This window comes from Lytechinus pictus, chromosome 15 (genome assembly GCF_037042905.1).
Source record: "Lytechinus pictus isolate F3 Inbred chromosome 15, Lp3.0, whole genome shotgun sequence".
Classification (NCBI taxonomy): Eukaryota; Metazoa; Echinodermata; class Echinoidea; order Temnopleuroida; family Toxopneustidae; genus Lytechinus; species Lytechinus pictus.
In genome coordinates, this window is record NC_087259.1 from 26,175,824 (window position 1) to 26,194,415 (window position 18,592).

General features: G+C 38.3%; 1 protein-coding gene across 1 annotated transcript in view; it reads right to left on the reverse strand.

Moving 5' to 3' along the window:
• The window catches only part of LOC129277508 (mucin-3B-like), a gene marked incomplete at its 5' end in the record, with an annotated part of 89,978 nt that overhangs the window by 67,002 nt on the left and 4,384 nt on the right, over positions 1 to 18,592 (reverse strand). Inside the window, one exon of the mRNA XM_064110052.1 lies at positions 18 to 13,904. Within this exon, the coding sequence (XP_063966122.1) occupies positions 18 to 13,904 (13,887 nt within the window). The remainder of the gene's footprint in view (positions 1 to 17; positions 13,905 to 18,592) is intronic.

The following is an 18,592-nucleotide window of genomic DNA, read 5'->3' on the forward strand; positions in this document are numbered from 1 at the left end:
CTGTGATACGAGCCCACTAGTGGCAATGTCTGATGTAAAAGGAGCAGTTGAAGTGACATCAGAGGTGAATCTTTGTGTTGTCCCTGATTCAGTGGATTCTACAGGTGTTGTGAACCCACTGGTCATAACATCAGATGTCAAAGGAGCAGTTGAAGTGACATCAGAGGTGAAACTTTCGGTTGTTCCTGACTCAGTCGATTCTTCAGGACTTGAGAATCCGTTTGTAATATCTGATCTCAAAGGAGTAGTCAAAGTGACATCAGAGGTGAATCTTTCAGTTGTTCCTGATTCAGTTGACTCTCTAGGAGTTGTTAACCCGCTGGTCGCAACATCTGATGTCAAAGGAGCAGATGAAGTTACTTCAGAGGTGAACATTTCTGTTGTCCCTGATTCAGTGGATTCTACAGGTGTTGTTATTCCACTGGTAGTGATAACTGGTGAAGAAGCTGCAGTTGAAACAACATTAGAGGTGAACCTTTCTGTCGTTATTGATTCAGTGGATACTTCCTGTGTTGTGGACCCACTGGTCATAACATCTGATGTAAAAGGAGCAGTTGAAGTGACATCAGAGGTGAATATATCTCTTGTTATTGATTTGGTTGATTCTTCCCGTGTTGTGAACCCACTGGTCATAATATCCGATGTCAAAGGAGAAGTTGAAGTGACATCAGAAGTAAACCTTTCAGTTGTCCCTGATTCAGTTGACTCTACAGGTGTTGTTATTCCACTGGTACTGATAACTGGTGCGGAAGCTGCAGTTGAAGTTACATCAGTTGTAAACCCTATAGTTGTTCCTGATTCAGTTGGTTCTTCAGAAGTTGTGAATCCACTAGTCACAACATCTGATGTCAAAGGAGCAGTTGAAGTGACATCAGAGGTGAAACTTTCAGTTGTTCCTGACTCAGTCGATTCTTCAGGACTTGAGAATCCATTTGTAATATCTGATGTCAAAGGAACAGTCAATGTGACATCAGAGGTGAATCTTTCAGTTGTTCCTGATTCAGTTGATTCTTCAGAAGTTGTGAATCCACTGGTCACAACATCTGATGTCAAAGGAGAAGTTGAAGTTACTTCAGAGGTGAACATTTCTGTGGTTAACGATTCAGTTGATTCTTCCTGTGATACGAGCCCACTAGTGGCAACTTCTGATGTAAAAGGAGCAGTTGAAGTGACATCAGAAGTAAACCTTTCAGTTGTCCCTGATTCAGTTGACTCTACAGGTGTTGTTATTCCACTGGTAGTGATAACTGGTGCAGAAGCTGCAGTTGAAGTCACATCAGTTGTAAACCCTATAGTTGATCCTGATTCAGTTGAATCTTCAGAAGTTGTGAATCTACTGGTCACAACATCTGATGTCAAAGGAGCAGTTGAAGTGACATCAGAGGTGAAACTTTCGGTTGTTCCTGACTCAGTCGATTCTTCAGGACTTGAGAATCCATTTGTAATATCTGATGTCAAAGGAGCAGTCAAAGTGACATCAGAGGTGAATCTTTCAGTTGTTCCTGATTCAGTTGACTCTCTAGGAGTTGTTAACCCGCTGGTCACAACATCTGATGTCAAAGGAGCAGATGATGTTACTTCAGAGGTGAACATTTCTGTTGTCCCTGATTCAGTGGATTCTACAGGTGTTGTTATTCCACTGGTAGTGATAACTGGTGAAGAAGCTGCAGTTGAAACGACATTAGAGGTGAACCTTTCTGTCGTTATTGATTCAGTGGATACTTCCTGTGTTGTGGACCCACTGGTCATAACATCTGATGTAAAAGGAGCAGTTGAAGTGACATCAGAGGTGAATATATCTCTTGTTATTGATTTGGTTGATTCTTCCTGTGTTGTGAACCCACTGGTCATAATATCCGATGTCAAAGGAGAAGTTGAAGTGACATCAGAAGTAAACCTTTCAGTTGGCCCTGATTCAGTTGACTCTACAGGTGTTGTTATTCCACTGGTACTGATAACTGGTGCGGAAGCTGCAGTTGAAGTTACATCAGTTGTAAACCCTATAGTTGTTCCTGATTCAGTTGGTTCTTCAGAAGTTGTGAATCCACTGGTCACGACATCTGATGTCAAAGGAGCAGTTGGAGTGACATCAGAGGTGAAACTTTCAGTTGTTCCTGACCCAGTCGATTCTTCAGGACTTGAGAATCCATTTGTAATATCTGATGTCAAAGGAACAGTCAATGTGACATCAGAGGTGAATCTTTCAGTTGTTCCTGATTCAGTTGACTCTCTAGGAGTTGTGAACCTGCTGGTCACAACATCTGATGTCAAAGTAGCAGATGAAGTTACTTCAGAGGAGAACATTTCTGTTGTTATCAATTCAGTTGATTCTTCCTGTGATACGAGCCCACTAGTGGCAACGTCTGATGCCAAAGGAACAGTTGAAGTGACATCAGTGGTAAATCGTTCAGTAGTTCCTGACTCAGTGGATTCTACAGGTGTTATAATTCCACTAGTGGCAACGTCTGATGTAAAAGGAGCAGTTGAAGTGATATCAGAGGTGAATCTTTCTGTTGTCACTGATTCAGTTGACTCTACAGGTGTTGTTATTCCACTGGTAGTGATAACTGGTGCAGAAGCTGCAGTTGAAGTCACATCAGTTGTAAACCCTATAGTTGTTCCTGATTCAGTTGGTTCTTCAGAAGTTGTGAATCTACTGGTCACAATATCTGATGTCAAAGAAGCAGTTGAAGTGACATCAGAGGTGAAACTTTCAGTTGTTCCTGACTCAGTCGATTCTTCAGGACTTGAGAATCCATTTGTAATATCTGATGTCAAAGGAGCAGTCAAAGTGACATCAGAGGTGAATCTTTCAGTTGTTCCTGATTCAGTTGACTCTCTAGGAGTTGTTAACCCGCTGGTCACAACAACTGATGTCAAAGGAGCAGATGAAGTTACTTCAGAGGTTAACATTTCTGTTGTCCCTGATTCAGTGGATTCTACAGGTGTTGTTATTCCACTGGTAGTGATAACTGGTGAAGAAGCTGCAGTTGAAACGACATCAGAGGTGAACCTTTCTGTTGTTATCGATTCAGTTGATTCTTCCTGTGATACGAGCCCACTAGTGGTAACGTCTGATGCCAAAGGAGCAGTTGAAGTGACATCAGAGGTAAATCGTTCAGTAGTTCCTGACTCAGTGGATTCTACAGGTGTTATAATTCCACTAGTGGCAACGTCTGATGTAAAAGGAGCAGTTGAAGTGACATCAGAAGTAAACCTTTCAGTTGTTATTGATTTAGTTGATTCTTCCTGTGTTATGAACCCACTGGTCATAACATCAGATGTCACAGGAGCAGTTGAAGTTACATCAGAAGTAAACCTTTCAGTTGTCCCTGATTCAGTTGACTCTACAGGTGTTGTTATTCCACTGGTAATGATAACTGGTGCAGAAGCTGCAGTCGAAGTCACATCAGTTGTAAACCCTATAGTTGATCCTGATTCAGTTGAATCTTCAGAAGTTGTGAATCTACTGGTCACAACATCTGATGTCAAAGGAGCAGTTGAAGTGACATCAGAGGTGAAACTTTCGGTTGTTCCTGACTCAGTCGATTCTTCAGGACTTGAGAATCCATTTGTAATATCTGATGTCAAAGGAGCAGTCAAAGTGACATCAGAGGTGAATCTTTCAGTTGTTCCTGATTCAGTTGACTCTCTAGGAGTTGTTAACCCGCTGGTCACAACATCTGATGTCAAAGGAGCAGATGAAGTTACTTCAGAGGTGAACATTTCTGTTGTCCCTGATTCAGTGGATTCTACAGGTGTTGTTATTCCACTGGTAGTGATAACTGGTGAAGAAGCTGCAGTTGAAACGACATCAGAGGTGAACCTTTCTGTCGTTATTGATTTAGTTGATTCTTCCTGTGTTGTGAATCCACTGGTCATAATATCCGATGTCAAAGGAGAAGTTGAAGTGACATCAGAAGTAAACCTTTCAGTTGTCCCTGATTCAGTTGACTCTACAGGTCTTGTTATTCCACTGGTAGTGATAACTGGTGTAGAAGCTGCAGTTGAAGTGACATCAGAGGTGAACCTTTCAGTTGTTATTGATTTAGTTGATTCTTCCTGTGTTGTGAACCCACTGGTCATAACATCAGATGTCAAAGGAGCAGTTGAAGTGACATCAGAAGTAAACCTTTCAGTTGTCCCTGATTCAGTTGACTCTACAGGTGTTGTTATTCCACTGGTACTGATAACTGGTGCAGAAGCTGCAGTTGAAGTCACATCAATTGTAAACCCTATAGTTGTTCCTGATTCAGTTGATTCTTCAGAAGTTGTAAATCCACTGGTCACAACATCTGATGTCAAAGGAGCAGTTGAAGTGACATCAGAGGTGAAACTTTCGGTTGTTCCTGACTCAGTCGATTCTTCAGGACTTGAGAATCCATTTGTAATATCTGATGTCAAAGGAGCAGTCGAAGTGACATCAGAGGTGAACCTTTCTGTTGTTATTGATTTAGTTGATTCTTCCTGTGATGTGAACCCACTGGACATAATATCTGATGTCAAAGGAGCAATTGAAGTGACATCAGAAGTGAAACTTTCCGTTGTTCCTGATTCAGTTGATTCTTCAGAAGTTGTGAATCCATTTGTAGTAACATCTGATGTAGAAGTGACATCAGAGGTTGACCATTCAGTTGTTCCTGACTCAGTTGATTCTACAAATGTTGTTATTCCACTGGTAGTGATAACTGGTGCAGGAGCTGCAGTTGAACTTACATCATAGGTCAATCTTTCAGTTGTTCCTGATTCAGTTGATTCTCCAGGAGCTGTGAATTGACTGGTCGCAACATCTGATGTTAAAGGAGCAGATGAAGTGACTTGAGAGGTGAACATTTCTGTTGTTATTGATTCAGTTGATTTGTCCTGTGTTGTGAACCCACTGGTCGAAATATCTGATGTCAAAGGAGCAGATGAAGTAACTTCAGAGGTAAATCTTTCAGTTGTCCCTGATTGAGTTGATTCTACAGGCATTGTAATGTCAGTGGTAGTAATAATTGGGGAAGAAGCTGCAGATGAATTTACAACAGTTGTAAGCCCCACAGTTGTTCCTGATTCAGTTGATTCTTCAGAAGTTGTGAATCCTCTTGTAGTAATATCTGATGTCAAAGGTGCAGTTGAATTCACATCAGATGTGAACCTTTCTGTTGTTCCTGATTCAGTTGATTCTTCAAGAGTTGTATATCCACTTGTTGTAATATCTGAAGTCAAAGGAGCAGCGGAAGTGACATCAGGGGTGAATCTCTCAGTTGTTGATTCAGTTGATTCTAAAGGTGTTGTATTTCCACTAGTAGTGATAACTGGTGTAGAAGCTGCAGTTGAAATTGCACCACTTGAAAACCCTACAGTCGTTCCAGATTCAGTTGATTGTTCAAGAGTTGTGAATCCTCTTGAAGTAATATCTGTTGTCAAAGGAGCAGTGGAAATAATATCAGATGTGAATCTTTCAGTTGTTTCGGATTCAGTTGATTCATCCATTGTTAAGAGTGTGCTTGCGGTAGCATCTGATGTCAAAATAGCAGTTGAAGTGACATCAGAGCTAAACTTTTCTGTTGTTATCGATTCAGTTAATTCTTCCTGTGTTGTAATTCTACTGGTAGTGATAACTGGTGTAGAAGCTGCAGTTGAAATCGTACCAGTTGTGAACCTCTCAGTCATTCCTGATTCAGTTGATTCCTCCGGATTTGCAAACCCACTGGTGGAAAAATCTGATGTCAAAGGAGCAGCTGATGTGACATCTGAAGTAAACATTTTAGTTGTCACTGATTTAGTTGATTCTTTTGGAGTTGTGAATCCATTAGTCGCAACATCTGATGTTAAAGGAGCAGTTGAAGTGACATCAGAGGCAAACCTTTCTGTTGTCCCTGACTCAGTTGATTCTCCTTGCGTTGCAATATCACTGTTAGTGATAACTGGTGTAGAAGCTGCAGTTGAAGTTGCACCAGTTGTAAACCCTATAGTTGACCCTGATTCAGTTGATTCTCCAGGAGTTGTGAATTGACTTGTTGCAACATCTGTTGTCAAAGGAGCAGATGAAGTGACATCAGAAGTGAACCTATCTGTTGTTATCGATTCAGTTGATTCTTCAATTGTTGTGAGCCTACTGGTGGTATCATCTGATGTCAAAGGAGCAGTTGAAATCACATTAGATGTGAATCTTTCAGTTGAAATCCCACTTGTACTGATCCCATCAGTTGTTCCCAGTTCAGTTGATTCTTCCTGTGTTGAGAGTCTGCTTGTTGCAACAACTGATATCAAAGGAGCAGCTGAAGAGACATTGGATGTGGACCTTTGCATTGTTACTGATTCAGTGGATTCTGCTCTAGTGCTCAATATTGAGGATGTCAAACCTGAAGTCGAAAGAGACTTTGAAGTGACCTCAAAAGTCAATGAATCACTTGCAGCTGGCTCAGTTGTTTCTGCTTCAGTACTTATACTTCGAGTTGAGGATCCTGAAGTTGAAAAGGCCTCTGATGTAACTTCAGAAGTCAATGATTCACTTGTTACTGGCTCTGTTGTTTCTGCTTCAGCACTTTGATTAGGGGTTACTCTAGAGGTAAAGAAATCACTTGTTGCTGAATTAGTTGTTTCTGCTGCAGTGCTATTAGTTGTAGATCCTGTTGCAGATATGTCACTGGATGTTATATCAGACATCAATGATTCAGTGGTTGCAAACTCAGTTGTTTCTGCATTAGTACTAACATAAGGGGTTGTCAAACCTGAAGTATAAATTGCTTTTGATGTTACTTCAGAATTCAGTGATTCACTTGTTGCTGACTCAGATGTTTCTGCTCCAGTACTGAAATTAGGGGTTGTCAATCCTGGAGAAATGGCCTTAGATGTTACTTCAGAAGATAATGAATAACTTGTTGCTGACTCAGTTGTTTCTGCTCCAGTGCTCAATATAGAAGTTGTAGATCCTGGAATTGAAATTTCCTTAGATGTTACTTCAGAAGTCAATGATTCACTCGTAACTGACTCAGTTGCTTCTGCTTCCGTACTTACACTTGCAGTTGCTGATCCTGAAGTTGAAATGGCCTTTGATGTTCCTTCAGAAGTCAACAATTCACTTGTCGAGTCAGTTGTTTCAGCTTCAGTACTTAGACTTAGAGTTGACATTCCTGAAGTTGAAATGGACTTCGATGTTCCTTCAGAAGTCAATGATTCACTTGCTGCTGACCCAGTTGTTTTTGCTTCAGTACTAAGATTAGGGGTCGACAATCCTGAAGTTGAAACAACCTTTGATGTTACCTCAGAAGTTAATGATTCAATTGTAGCTGATTCAGTTGTCTCTGCTCCATTGCTCAATATAGAGGTCAATTCTGGTGTAGAAATATACTTTGATGTTATATCAGAGGTCAATGATTTACTTGTTGCCAACTCAGTTTTTTCTACTTCAGTAGTTATACTTGGAGTTTCCAATCCTGAAGTTGAAATGGCATTTGATGTTCCTTCAGAAGTCAACAATTCACTTGTTGCTGACTCAGTTGTTTCTGCTTTAGTGCTAAGATTAGGGGTTGTAAATCCTAAAGTCGAAACAAACCCTGATGTTAATTTGAAAGTAAATGATTCACTTGTTGCTGAATCGGTTGTTTCTGCTGCAGTGCTCAGAGTAGGCGTTGATAATCCTGTAGTTGAAATGGCATCTGGTGTTACTTTAGAAGTCAATGATTCACTTGTTGTTGGATAAGTTGTTTCTGCTGCAGAGCTCAGAGTAGGGGTAGACAATCCTGAAGTTGAAATTGCATTTGAAGTTATTTCAGAAGTCAATGATTCACTTGTTCCTGATTCAGTTGTTTCTGGTTCAGTACTTGGACTTGTCAATCCTGAAGTTGAAATGGCTTTTGATGTTCCTTCAAAAGTAACTAATTCACTAGTTGGTGACTCAGTTGTTTCTGCTTCAGAACTAAGCCTAAGTGTTGTCAGTTCTGATGTAGAAATATCCTTTGATGTAACATCATAGGTCAATAATTCACTTGTTACTGACTTGGCTGTTTCTGCTACAGTACTCACAATTGCGGTTTCTGCAGATGAAATGAATTTTGATGTTACTTCAGAAGTCGATGATTCACTTGTTGCAACCTTAGTTGTTTCTGCTTCAGTACTAAGACTAGAAGCAGTCGATCCTGATGTTGAAACAGCCTTTGACGTTACTTCAAACGTCAATGATTTACTTGTAGCTGACTCACTTGTTTCAGCTCCAGTGCTCAATCTCGATGTTGTGAATCCAGAAGTTGAAATTGACTTTGATGTTACTTCAGTACTAAAAGATTCACTTGTTGCTGACTCAGTTGTTTCTCCTTTTGTACTCACACGAGGATTCATGGATTGTGATGTAGAAATAGCATTTGATATTACATCAGAGGTCAGTGATTCAGTTGTTGCTGACTCAGTTGTTTCTGCTTGAGTACTTAGACCAGAAGTTATAGTTCCTGATGTAGAAATAGCATTTGATGTTATTTCAGAAGACAATGATTCACTTGTTGCAGGGTCAGTTGTTTCTGCTCCAGTGCTCAATCTCGATGTTGTGAATCCAGAAATTGACTTTGATGTTACTACAGTAGTAAAAGATTCACTTGCTGCTGACTCAGTTGTTCGTCCTGCAGTACTCACACTAAGAGTAGTGGATCCCGAAGTTGAAATAGCATTTGATGTTACATCAGATGTAAGGGATTCACTTGTTCCTGACGCAGTTGTTTCTCCTTCTGTACTCACACCACGATTAGTGGATCGTGATGTAGAAAAGGCATTTGATGTTACATCGGAGGACAGTGATTCACTTGTTGCTGACAAAGTTGTTTCTGCTTGGGTACTAAGACTAGAAATTATCATTCCTGATGTAGAAATAGCCTTTGATGTTCCATCAGAGGTTACTGATTCACTTGTAGCTGACTCAGTTGTTTCTGCTACAGTACTCACAATGGGAGTTGTGAATCCTAAAGTTGGAATTGCCTTTGATGTTACTTCAAGTGTCAGTGATTCACTTGATGCAACCTCAGTTGTTTCCGTTTGAGTACTAAGACTAGAAGTTGTCGATCCTGATGTAGAAATGTCCTTTGATGTTACATCAGAGGTCAATGATTCACTTGTTTCTGATTCAGTGGTGTCTGCTTCAGTACTAAGATTAGAGTTTGTCAGATCTGTAGTTGAAACTTCAAAAGTCAATGATTTACTTGTAGCTGACTCAGTTGTTTCTGCTCCAGTGCTCAATCCCGCTGTTGTGAATCCTGAAGTTGTAATTGACTTTGATGCTACCTCAGTTGTCTCTGCTTGAGAACTAAGGCTAGATGTTGTCAATCCTGATGTAGAAAGAGCCTTTGATGTTACTTCAGAAGTCAATGATTCACTTGTAGCTAACTCGGTTGTTCGTCCTGCAGTACTCACACTAGAAGTAGTGGATCCCGAAGTTGAAATAGCATTTGATGTTACATCAGATGTAAGCGATTCACTTGTTGCTGACTCAGTTGTTTCTCCTTCTGTACTCACACCAGGATTAGTGGATTGTGATGTAGAAAAGGCATTTGATGTTACATCAGAGGTCAGTGATTCACTTGTTGCTGACTCAGTTGTTTCTGCTTGAGTACTAAGACCAGAAGTTATAGTTCCTGATGAAGAAATAGCATTTGATGTTACATCAGAGGTCAATAATTGACTTGTTTCTGATTTAGTGGTGTCTGCTTCAGTACTAAGATTAGAGTTTGTCAGATCTGTAGTTGAAACTTCAAAAGTCAATGATTTACTTGTAGCTGACTCAGTTGTTTCTGCTCCAGTGCTCAATCCCGATGTTGTGAATCCTGAAGTTGTAATTGACTTTGATGCTACTTCAGGTGTCAGATATTCACTTGTTGCAACCTCAGTTGTCTCTGCTTGAGAACTAAGGCTAGATGTTGTCAATCCTGATGTAGAAAGAGCCTTTGATGTTACTTCAGAAGTCAATGATTCACTTGTAGCTAACTCGGTTGTTCGTCCTGCAGTACTCACACTAGAAGTAGTGGATCCCGAAGTTGAAATAGCATTTGATGTTACATCAGATGTAAGAGATTCACTTGTTGCTGACTCAGTGGTTTCTCCTTCTGTACTCACACCAGGATTAGTGGATTGTGATGTAGAAAAGGCATTTGATGTTACATCAGAGGCCGGTGATTCACTTGTTTCTGACTCAGTTGTTTCTGCTTGAGTACTAAGACCAGAAGTTATAGTTCCTGATGAAGAAATAGCATTTGATGTTACATCAGAGGTCAATGATTCACTTGTTGCAATCTCAGTTGTTTCTGCTTGAGTACTAAGACTAGAAGTTGTCGATCCTGATGTAGATATGGCCTTTGATGTTACTTCAGGTGTCAGATATTCACTTGTTGCAACCTCAGTTATCTCTGCTTGAGTACTAAGACTAGATGTTGTCAATCCTGATGTAGAAATAGCCTTTGATGTTACTACAGTACTAAAAGATTCACTTGCTGCTGACTCAGTTGTTCCTCCTGCAGTACTCTCACTAGGATTAGTGGATCGTGATGTAGAAATAGCACTTGATGTTACATCAGAGGTCAGTGATTCACTTGTTGCAACCTCAGTTGTTTCTGCTTGAGTACTAAGACTAGAAGTTATAGTTTCTGATGTAGAAATAGCATTTGATGTTACATCAGAAGTCAGTGATTCAATTGTTGCTGACTCAGTTGTTTCTCCTGCAGTACTCACACTAGGATTAGTGGATCCCGAAGTTGAAATAGCATTTGATGTAACATCGGAGGACAGTGATTCTCTTGTTGCTGACACAGTTGTTTCTGCTTGGGTACTAAGACTAGAAATTAGAGTTCCTGATGTAGAAATAGCCTTTGATGTTCCATCAGAGGTCAATGGTTCACTTGTTGCTAACTCAGTTGTTTCTGCTACAGTACTCACAATGGGAGTTGTGAATCCTGAAGTTGGAATTGCCTTTGATGTTATTTTAAGTGTCAGTGATTCACTTGATGCAACCTCAGTTGTTTCTGTTTGAGTACTAAGACTAGAAGTTGTCGATCCTGATGTAGAAATGTCCTCTGATGTTACATCAGAGGTCAATGATTCACTTGTTTCTGATTCAGTGATGTCTGCTTCAGTACTATGATTATAGGTTGTCAGATCTGTAGTTGAAACTTCAAAAGTCAATGATTCACTTGTAGCTAACTCAGTTATTTCTGTTCCAGTGCTCGATGTTGTGAATCCGTAAGTTGAAATTGACTTTGATGTTACTTCAGTACTAAAAGATTCACTTGCTGCTGACTCAGTTGTTCCTCCTGCAGTACTCACACCAGGATTAGTGGATCGTGATGTAGAAATAGCATTTGATGTTACATCAGAGGTCAGTGATTCACTTGTTGCTGACTCAGTTGTTTCTGCTTGAGTACTAAGACCAGAAGTTATAGTTCCTGATGAAGAAATAGTGTTTGATGTTACATCAGAGGTCAATGATTCACTTGTTGCAATCTCAGTTGTTTCTGCTTGAGTACTAAGACTAGAAGTTGTCGATCCTGATGTAGAAATGGCCTTTGATGTTACTTCAGGTGTCAGATATTCACTTGTTGCAACCTCAGTTGTCTCTGCTTGAGTACTAGGACTAGATGTTGTCAATCCTGATGTAGAAATAGCCTTTGATGTTACATCAAAGGTCAATGATTCACTTGTTTCTGATTCAGTGGTGTCTGCTTCAGTACTAATATAAGAGGTTGTCAGATCTGTAGTGCTCAATCTCGATGTTGTGAATCCTGAAGTTGTAATTGACTTTGATGTTACTTTAGGTGTCAGATATTCACTTGTTGCAACCTCAGTTGTCTCTGCTTGAGTACTAAGACTAGATGTTGTCAATCCTGATGTAGAAATAGCCTTTGATGTTACTTCAGAAGTCAATGATTCACTTGTAGCTAACCAGGTTGTTTCTGCTCCAGTGCTCAATGTTGTGAATCCAGAAGTTGAAATTGACTTTAATGTTACTTCAGTACTAATAGATTCACTTGCTGCTGACTCACTTGTTCCTCCTGCAGTACTCACACTAGGAGTAGTGGATCCCAAAGATGAAATAGCATTTGATGTTACATCAGAAGTAAGTGATTCACTTGTTGATGACTCATTTGTTTCCCCTTCTGTACTCACACTAAGATTAGCTGCTGACTCAGTTGTATGTGCTTGAGTACCAAGACCATAAGTTATAGTTCCTGATGAAGAAATAGCGTTTGATGTTACATCAAAGGTCAGTGATTCAATTGTTGCAACCTCAGTTGTTTCTGCTTGAGTACTAAGACTAGAAGTTGTAGATCCTGATGTAAAAATTGCCTTTGATGTTACTTCAGGTGTCAGATATTCACTTGTTGCAACCTCAGTTGTTTCTGCTTGAGTACTAAGACTAGAAGTTGTCAATCCTGATGTAGAAATGGCCTTTGATGTTACTTCAGGTGTTAGATATTCACTTGTTGCAACCTCAGTTGTTTCTGCTTGAGTACTAAGACTATATGTTGTCAATCCTGAAGTTGGAATTGCCTTTGATGTTACTTCAAGTGTCAATGATTCACTTGTTGCAACCTCAGTTGTTTCTGCTTGAGTACTAAGACTAGAAGTTATAGTTCCTGATATAGAAATATCATTTGATGTTACTTCAGAAGACAATGATTCACTTGTTGCAACCTCAGTTGTTTCTGCTTGAGTACTGAGACCAGAAGTTATAGTTCCTGATGTAGAAATAGCCCTTGATGTTACACCAGACGTCAACAATTCGCTTGTTGCTGACTCAGTTGTTTCTGCTTGGTTACTAAGACTAGAAATTATCGCTTCTGATGTAGAAATAGCTTTTGATGTTACTTCAGAAGTCAATAATTCACTTGTAGCTGACTCAGTTGTTTCTGATACAGTACTCACAATGGGAGTTGTGAATCCTGAAGTTGGAATCACCTTTGATGTTACTTCAAGTGTCAATGATTCACTTGTTGCAACCTCAGTTGTTTCTGCTTGAGTACTAAGACTAGAAGTTATAGTTCCTGATATAGAAATATCATTTGATGTTACTTCAGAAGACAATGATTCACTTGTTGCAACCTCAGTTGTTTCTGCTTGAGTACTGAGACCAGAAGTTATAGTTCCTGATGTAGAAATAGCCCTTGATGTTACACCAGACGTCAACAATTTGCTTGTTGCTGACTCAGTTGTTTCTGCTTGGTTACTAAGACTAGAAATTATCGCTTCTGATGTAGAAATAGCTTTTGATGTTACTTCAGAAGTCAATAATTCACTTGTAGCTGACTCAGTTGTTTCTGATACAGTACTCACAATGGGAGTTGTGAATCCTGAAGTTGGAATCACCTTTGATGTTACTTCAAGTGTCAATGATTCAATTGTTGCAACCTCAGTTGTTTCTGCTTGAGTACTAAGACTAGAAGTTGTCGATCCCGATGTAGAAATAGCACTTGATGTTACATCAGAGGTCAATGATTCACTTGTTACTGAGTCTGTTGTTTCTGCTTCAGTACTAAGCCTAGGTATTGTCAATCCTGAAGTTGAAATTGCATTTGATGTTCCTTCAAAGGTTAGAGGTTCACTTGTAACTGACTCAGGTGTTTCTTGCAAAGTACTAAGACTAGATTTGGTTTCAAATATGACACTACTAGAAACATTTGCAGATAGAGTTGTTTCTAATTGGGTTATAGTCTCTGAAGTTGACGATTGACCGTCTTCAACAGTCTCATCTACAATAGTTGTTTCAGCTGCGGTTGTCTCAGAATTCTGCACTGATATTGAGCTAGTTCTTTGTGTTGTTTCACTACCTGTAGTGGTTTCAACATACATATACGATGTAGTTTCCTCTAAAGTTGTTGACTCTCCAGTAGTTTCATCCACACTTTGCTGGAGTTTTCTCCCAGCATAAAATACATTGTCTGAGCATTCTGGAAATTAAGAAGCAAAAAAGAAAAAGAAAAATCTTATTTCAAAAGAGCAATTAAATCAAATTTCTTCCAAATAACAAAATATCCCAATAAATGATATAATCTGAGTCAGATAACCAAGACTCAATAGCCACAACTTATCACCTAGAATCATTTGTAATACAACACATTCTAAGAATCTTGCTGTGTATTTGGTCAAAATTTAATCAAATGATTACATTCTCAAATATCAATCTCCCAGTGCTTTGACCAAAGAACTATAATGTACACAACATTGGTACATGGAGTACGCACAAAAAGAGAGATGCAATTATGTGTATCATCTTTAATTTTAGTGTATTGCTCCATACTACAAGTATCTCATCAATATCAAAGGCCCTTATTCAAACGTCAGAGTGGGGTCTTTCTTACAGGAATCCAGCAAGCGTTGTTTCATCACTAATCTAACATTTAATCATAGACAAGTCAATGGGTCTGTGGGAAAGCCGCATAATGCCTTCATAGCTAGACACCCGCAACAAGTTGTGGTCGCATATCTCTTGAAACCGGAACTCCATATTTTGTTTATGATGAAATATGAGGATTAGTGATGATACCATGCTTGCATAATTCCTCTGGGAAAGATGTGGCACTGACTTTAGGTGGCACTGACAAGTAGACTTGTTAAGAGGTTGAACGCTGCATTTTTTAGTACAAATGTCCCACTTGGCACAAATGTTCCTTGAGTCAAAAGAAAAAGATTCATCCAAAGAGACACGCTGTATCTATGCAAATAAGCAAGTAATTTGCATAAATTTGCATATTATGTCGATATAGTAAAATCAAGTATTTCAGAATATATATTTAACCAGAACTGCCCTAAAATTGAAAATACAGACTTAGGGTAAGAAAGGGAAGAAAATTGTTATAAAATAATTGGGATATCCTTGTTTTTTATTACCTAATTTACATAAATCATGCAAATTATAATTTTAAAACAGAGTATTTTTTCATGAATCCTGAACTGTCTAAAAAAAGACAGCAACTAATACACAATGTAAACATTCTACATGAAAGAGAATATATTAGCGAAAACATCGATATGCTTCATGACAGTATTAGTGTCTTAATTTGCTTAGAAAGAGGGCAAATATGTCAAAATGTATGACGTGATATTGCGCTAAAACGAGACCAAAACAACCTCTATGTCACAGTCACACTCACGAATCGGACAATAAAGCGATCAATGGTATGTCATTAGAGATAACACAATCCCAACACAATAGCTTCCATCGGCTTCTCGTATCGCTTTTGTTGGTGTGTCTGCCACACCTTAATCTATGGTATATACGGACAAAATGCATTTCGGTATCGGTAAAACACTATTAATTTTGTTTTATTTGTTTCTAATTTGTTTCTCTTGGAAAATTTACAGGAGACATTGCTTTACAGGTTACTGCTTTAATAAAACTCTGGCACATGAATCATGACGAATACATCCTACCTCAATCCATATTTTAACTTTGTTAAAATATATATCTTTTGGAGACCCCGAAGTGGCAAAACTGCATCCCGCGGCATTCCCGCCACTTTACAAAACCAGTTTGACTTGTATAATCGACTTGGAAAAGACAGATGTATGAGACATCAGTCAACATGTTTCCTGAAGAAAGTTTGTTTGTTTATTTAAGCCTACGTCCACGGGAGCCCTCCGAATTTACCCCATCCCCTCTCCGTATTTCGACTTTAAATAAAAAAATATCGTGTTTTAAAGTCATCGGCAAGGCAAATTGCGTTTTTTTGTATAATAAAGCAACTTTTATATCTATATTTTTATATTTATATTCACCATTATTGATATTATTATAATTATTATTAATATTATTATTATTATTATTAATACTATTACTATTATTATTATTATTATTATTATTATTATTATTATTATTATTATTATTATTATTGTCCTGCCGTTTGTAATAGTGCTCTAGCACAGTAAAGGCTATAACACAACATGAGCATGCCTAGGATACCCTTTCCCTTTTTGGTTTTATGTATTAAAAAATAGTTTATTGTCTTTAGAACTCTTAAAATATTACTTTTGTTTGTATTGATATCTTGGAATAGATTGAGGAGAAGATACTCTACAACTGACATGTAGAGGAGCTGTGGTACATTGAAGAACAGCCACACAGCCCTTTATTGATTCCACTCTTATGTTGAATTTAAATATTTTTAGAGCCCAATCCGAAGAAAGATGCATTTCTACTACACACAGTAAAGCCTCTTTGCGTTCTCCTCTTGAAAAAAAAAATAGAAGGCATTGTTTTATATATCATGAAATAAGTTCGTTTACATGACGGTAGCCTGTCGAAGTTGCCCAACCGTTTATTTTGTTTTGACAATATATATTTAGAATATCGTCTAAATTAATCCCTCATCTGGAAAAGGGCACTTATTAAAGGCAGCATCTACATTTTATAAAGGAGGCCCTGGCACTGGGAAGAGGGGGCTGAAGCTTGTTAAATTTCTTGGGACCAAAATTTTACATTGAACCTTTTTTTCTTTTCAAACTTACATCAAGAAATTTAACAAGCAAATAAACAAAAGGGATTGCACTACAAAATGATTTTTTTTTTTGGTAACGTTTCTTTTTTTTTGGTTTTGTCACATCTGCCGGAATTCCAGGGGGTGCTGTCTATGGAGAATAACACACGCAGCACCCCCCCCCCCCCCCAGGTTCAATGTAAAATTTTGGTCCCAAGAAATTTAAGAAGCTTCAGCCCCCGCTTCCAAGTACCAGGGCCTCCTCTATATAATGTAGATGCTGCCTTTAATAAGTGCCCTTTTCCAGATGAGGGCTTCATTTAGACGATATTCCAAATATATATTGTCAAAACAAAATAAAGGGTTGGACAACTTCGACAGGCCACCGTCATGTACACGAACTTATTTTATGTGATATAAAACAATGCCTTCTATGTTTTTTTTTTCAAGAGGAGAAAGTAAAGAGGCTTTACTGTGTGTAGTAGAAATGTATCTTTCTTCCGAATGGGCTCTAAAAATATTTAAATTTAACATAGCGTGGAATCAATAAAGAGGTTTGAGTATTTTAGAGCTTACGTGTGGCTTTTCTTCAATGTACCACAGCTCTTCTGCATGTCAATTGTAGAGTATTTTCTCCTCAATCTATTCCAAGATATCAATACAAACAAAAGTAATCTTTTAAGAGTTCTAAAGACAATTAACTATTTTTGAACACATAAAACCAAAAGGGGAAAGGGTATCCTAGGCATGCTCCTGTTGGGTTATAGCCTTTACTGTGCCAGAGCATTATTACAAACTGCAGAACAATAATAACAATAATAATAATAATAATAATAATAATATTAATATAGATAAATATGAAATATAGATATAAAAGTTGCTTTATTATACCAAAAACGCAATTTGCCTTGCCGGTGGCTTTAAAACACGATATTTTTTTTTTATTTAGTGTCGAAATACAGAGAGGAGATGGGGTAAATTCGGAGGGCTCCCGTGGACATAGGCTTAAATAAACAAAAATAAGTATATATCTTCAGGAAACATGTTAACTGATGTCTCATACTTCTGTCTTTTCCAAGTCGATAATACAAGTCAAACTGGTTTAGTAAAGTAGCGGGAATGCCGCGGGGGAATGCAGTTTCGCCACTTCGGGGTCTCCAAAAGATATATATTTTAACAAAGTTAAAATATGGATTGAGGTGGGGTACATTCGTCATGATTCATGTGCCAGAGCTTCATTAAAGCAGTAATCTGCAAAGCAATGTCTCCTGTAAATTTTCCAAGAGAAACAAATAAAACAAAATTAATAGTGTTTTACCGATACCGAAATGCATTTTGCCCGTATATACCATAGATTACGGTGTGGCAGACACACCAACAAAAGCGATACGAGAAGCCGATTAAAGCGATTGTGTTGAGATTGTGTTATCTCTAATGACATACCATTGATCGCTTTATTGCCCGATTCGTGAGTGTGACTGTGACATAGAGGTTGTTTTAGTCTCGTTTTAGCGCAATATCACGTCATACATTTTGACATATTTGCTCTCTTTCTAAGCAAATTAAGACACTAATACTGTCATGAAGCAAATCGATGTTTTCGCTAATATATTCTCTTTCATGTAGAATGTTGACATTGTGTATTAGTTGCTGTTTTTTAAAAACAGTTCAGGATTCATGAAAAAAATACTCTGTTTTAAATTAGAATTTGCATAATTCATGTAAATTAGGTAATAATAAACAAGGATATCCAAATCATTTTATGTCAATTTTCTTCCCTTTCTTACCCTAAGTCTTTATTTCCAATTTTAGGGCAGTTCTGGTTAAATATATATTCTTAAATACTTGTTTTCACTATATCTACCTAATATGCAAATTTATGCAAATTACTTGCTTATTTGCATAGATACAGCGTGTCTCTTTGGATGAATCTTTTTCTTTTGACTCAAGGAACATTTGTGCCAAGTGGGACATTTGTACTCAAAAATGCAGCGTTCACCCCTTTTTTTGCAGTTAACAAGTCTACTAAAGGTGGTTTGCCACAAGTCTTGCATGATTCCGTGATCAATAAAGTATTCAATATGATCTTTTGAGACTAGCTAGAGCACCTTTGACCTTATCCTCCTCATGAACAAACATGTGGTACTACCAAAGAATCGTTT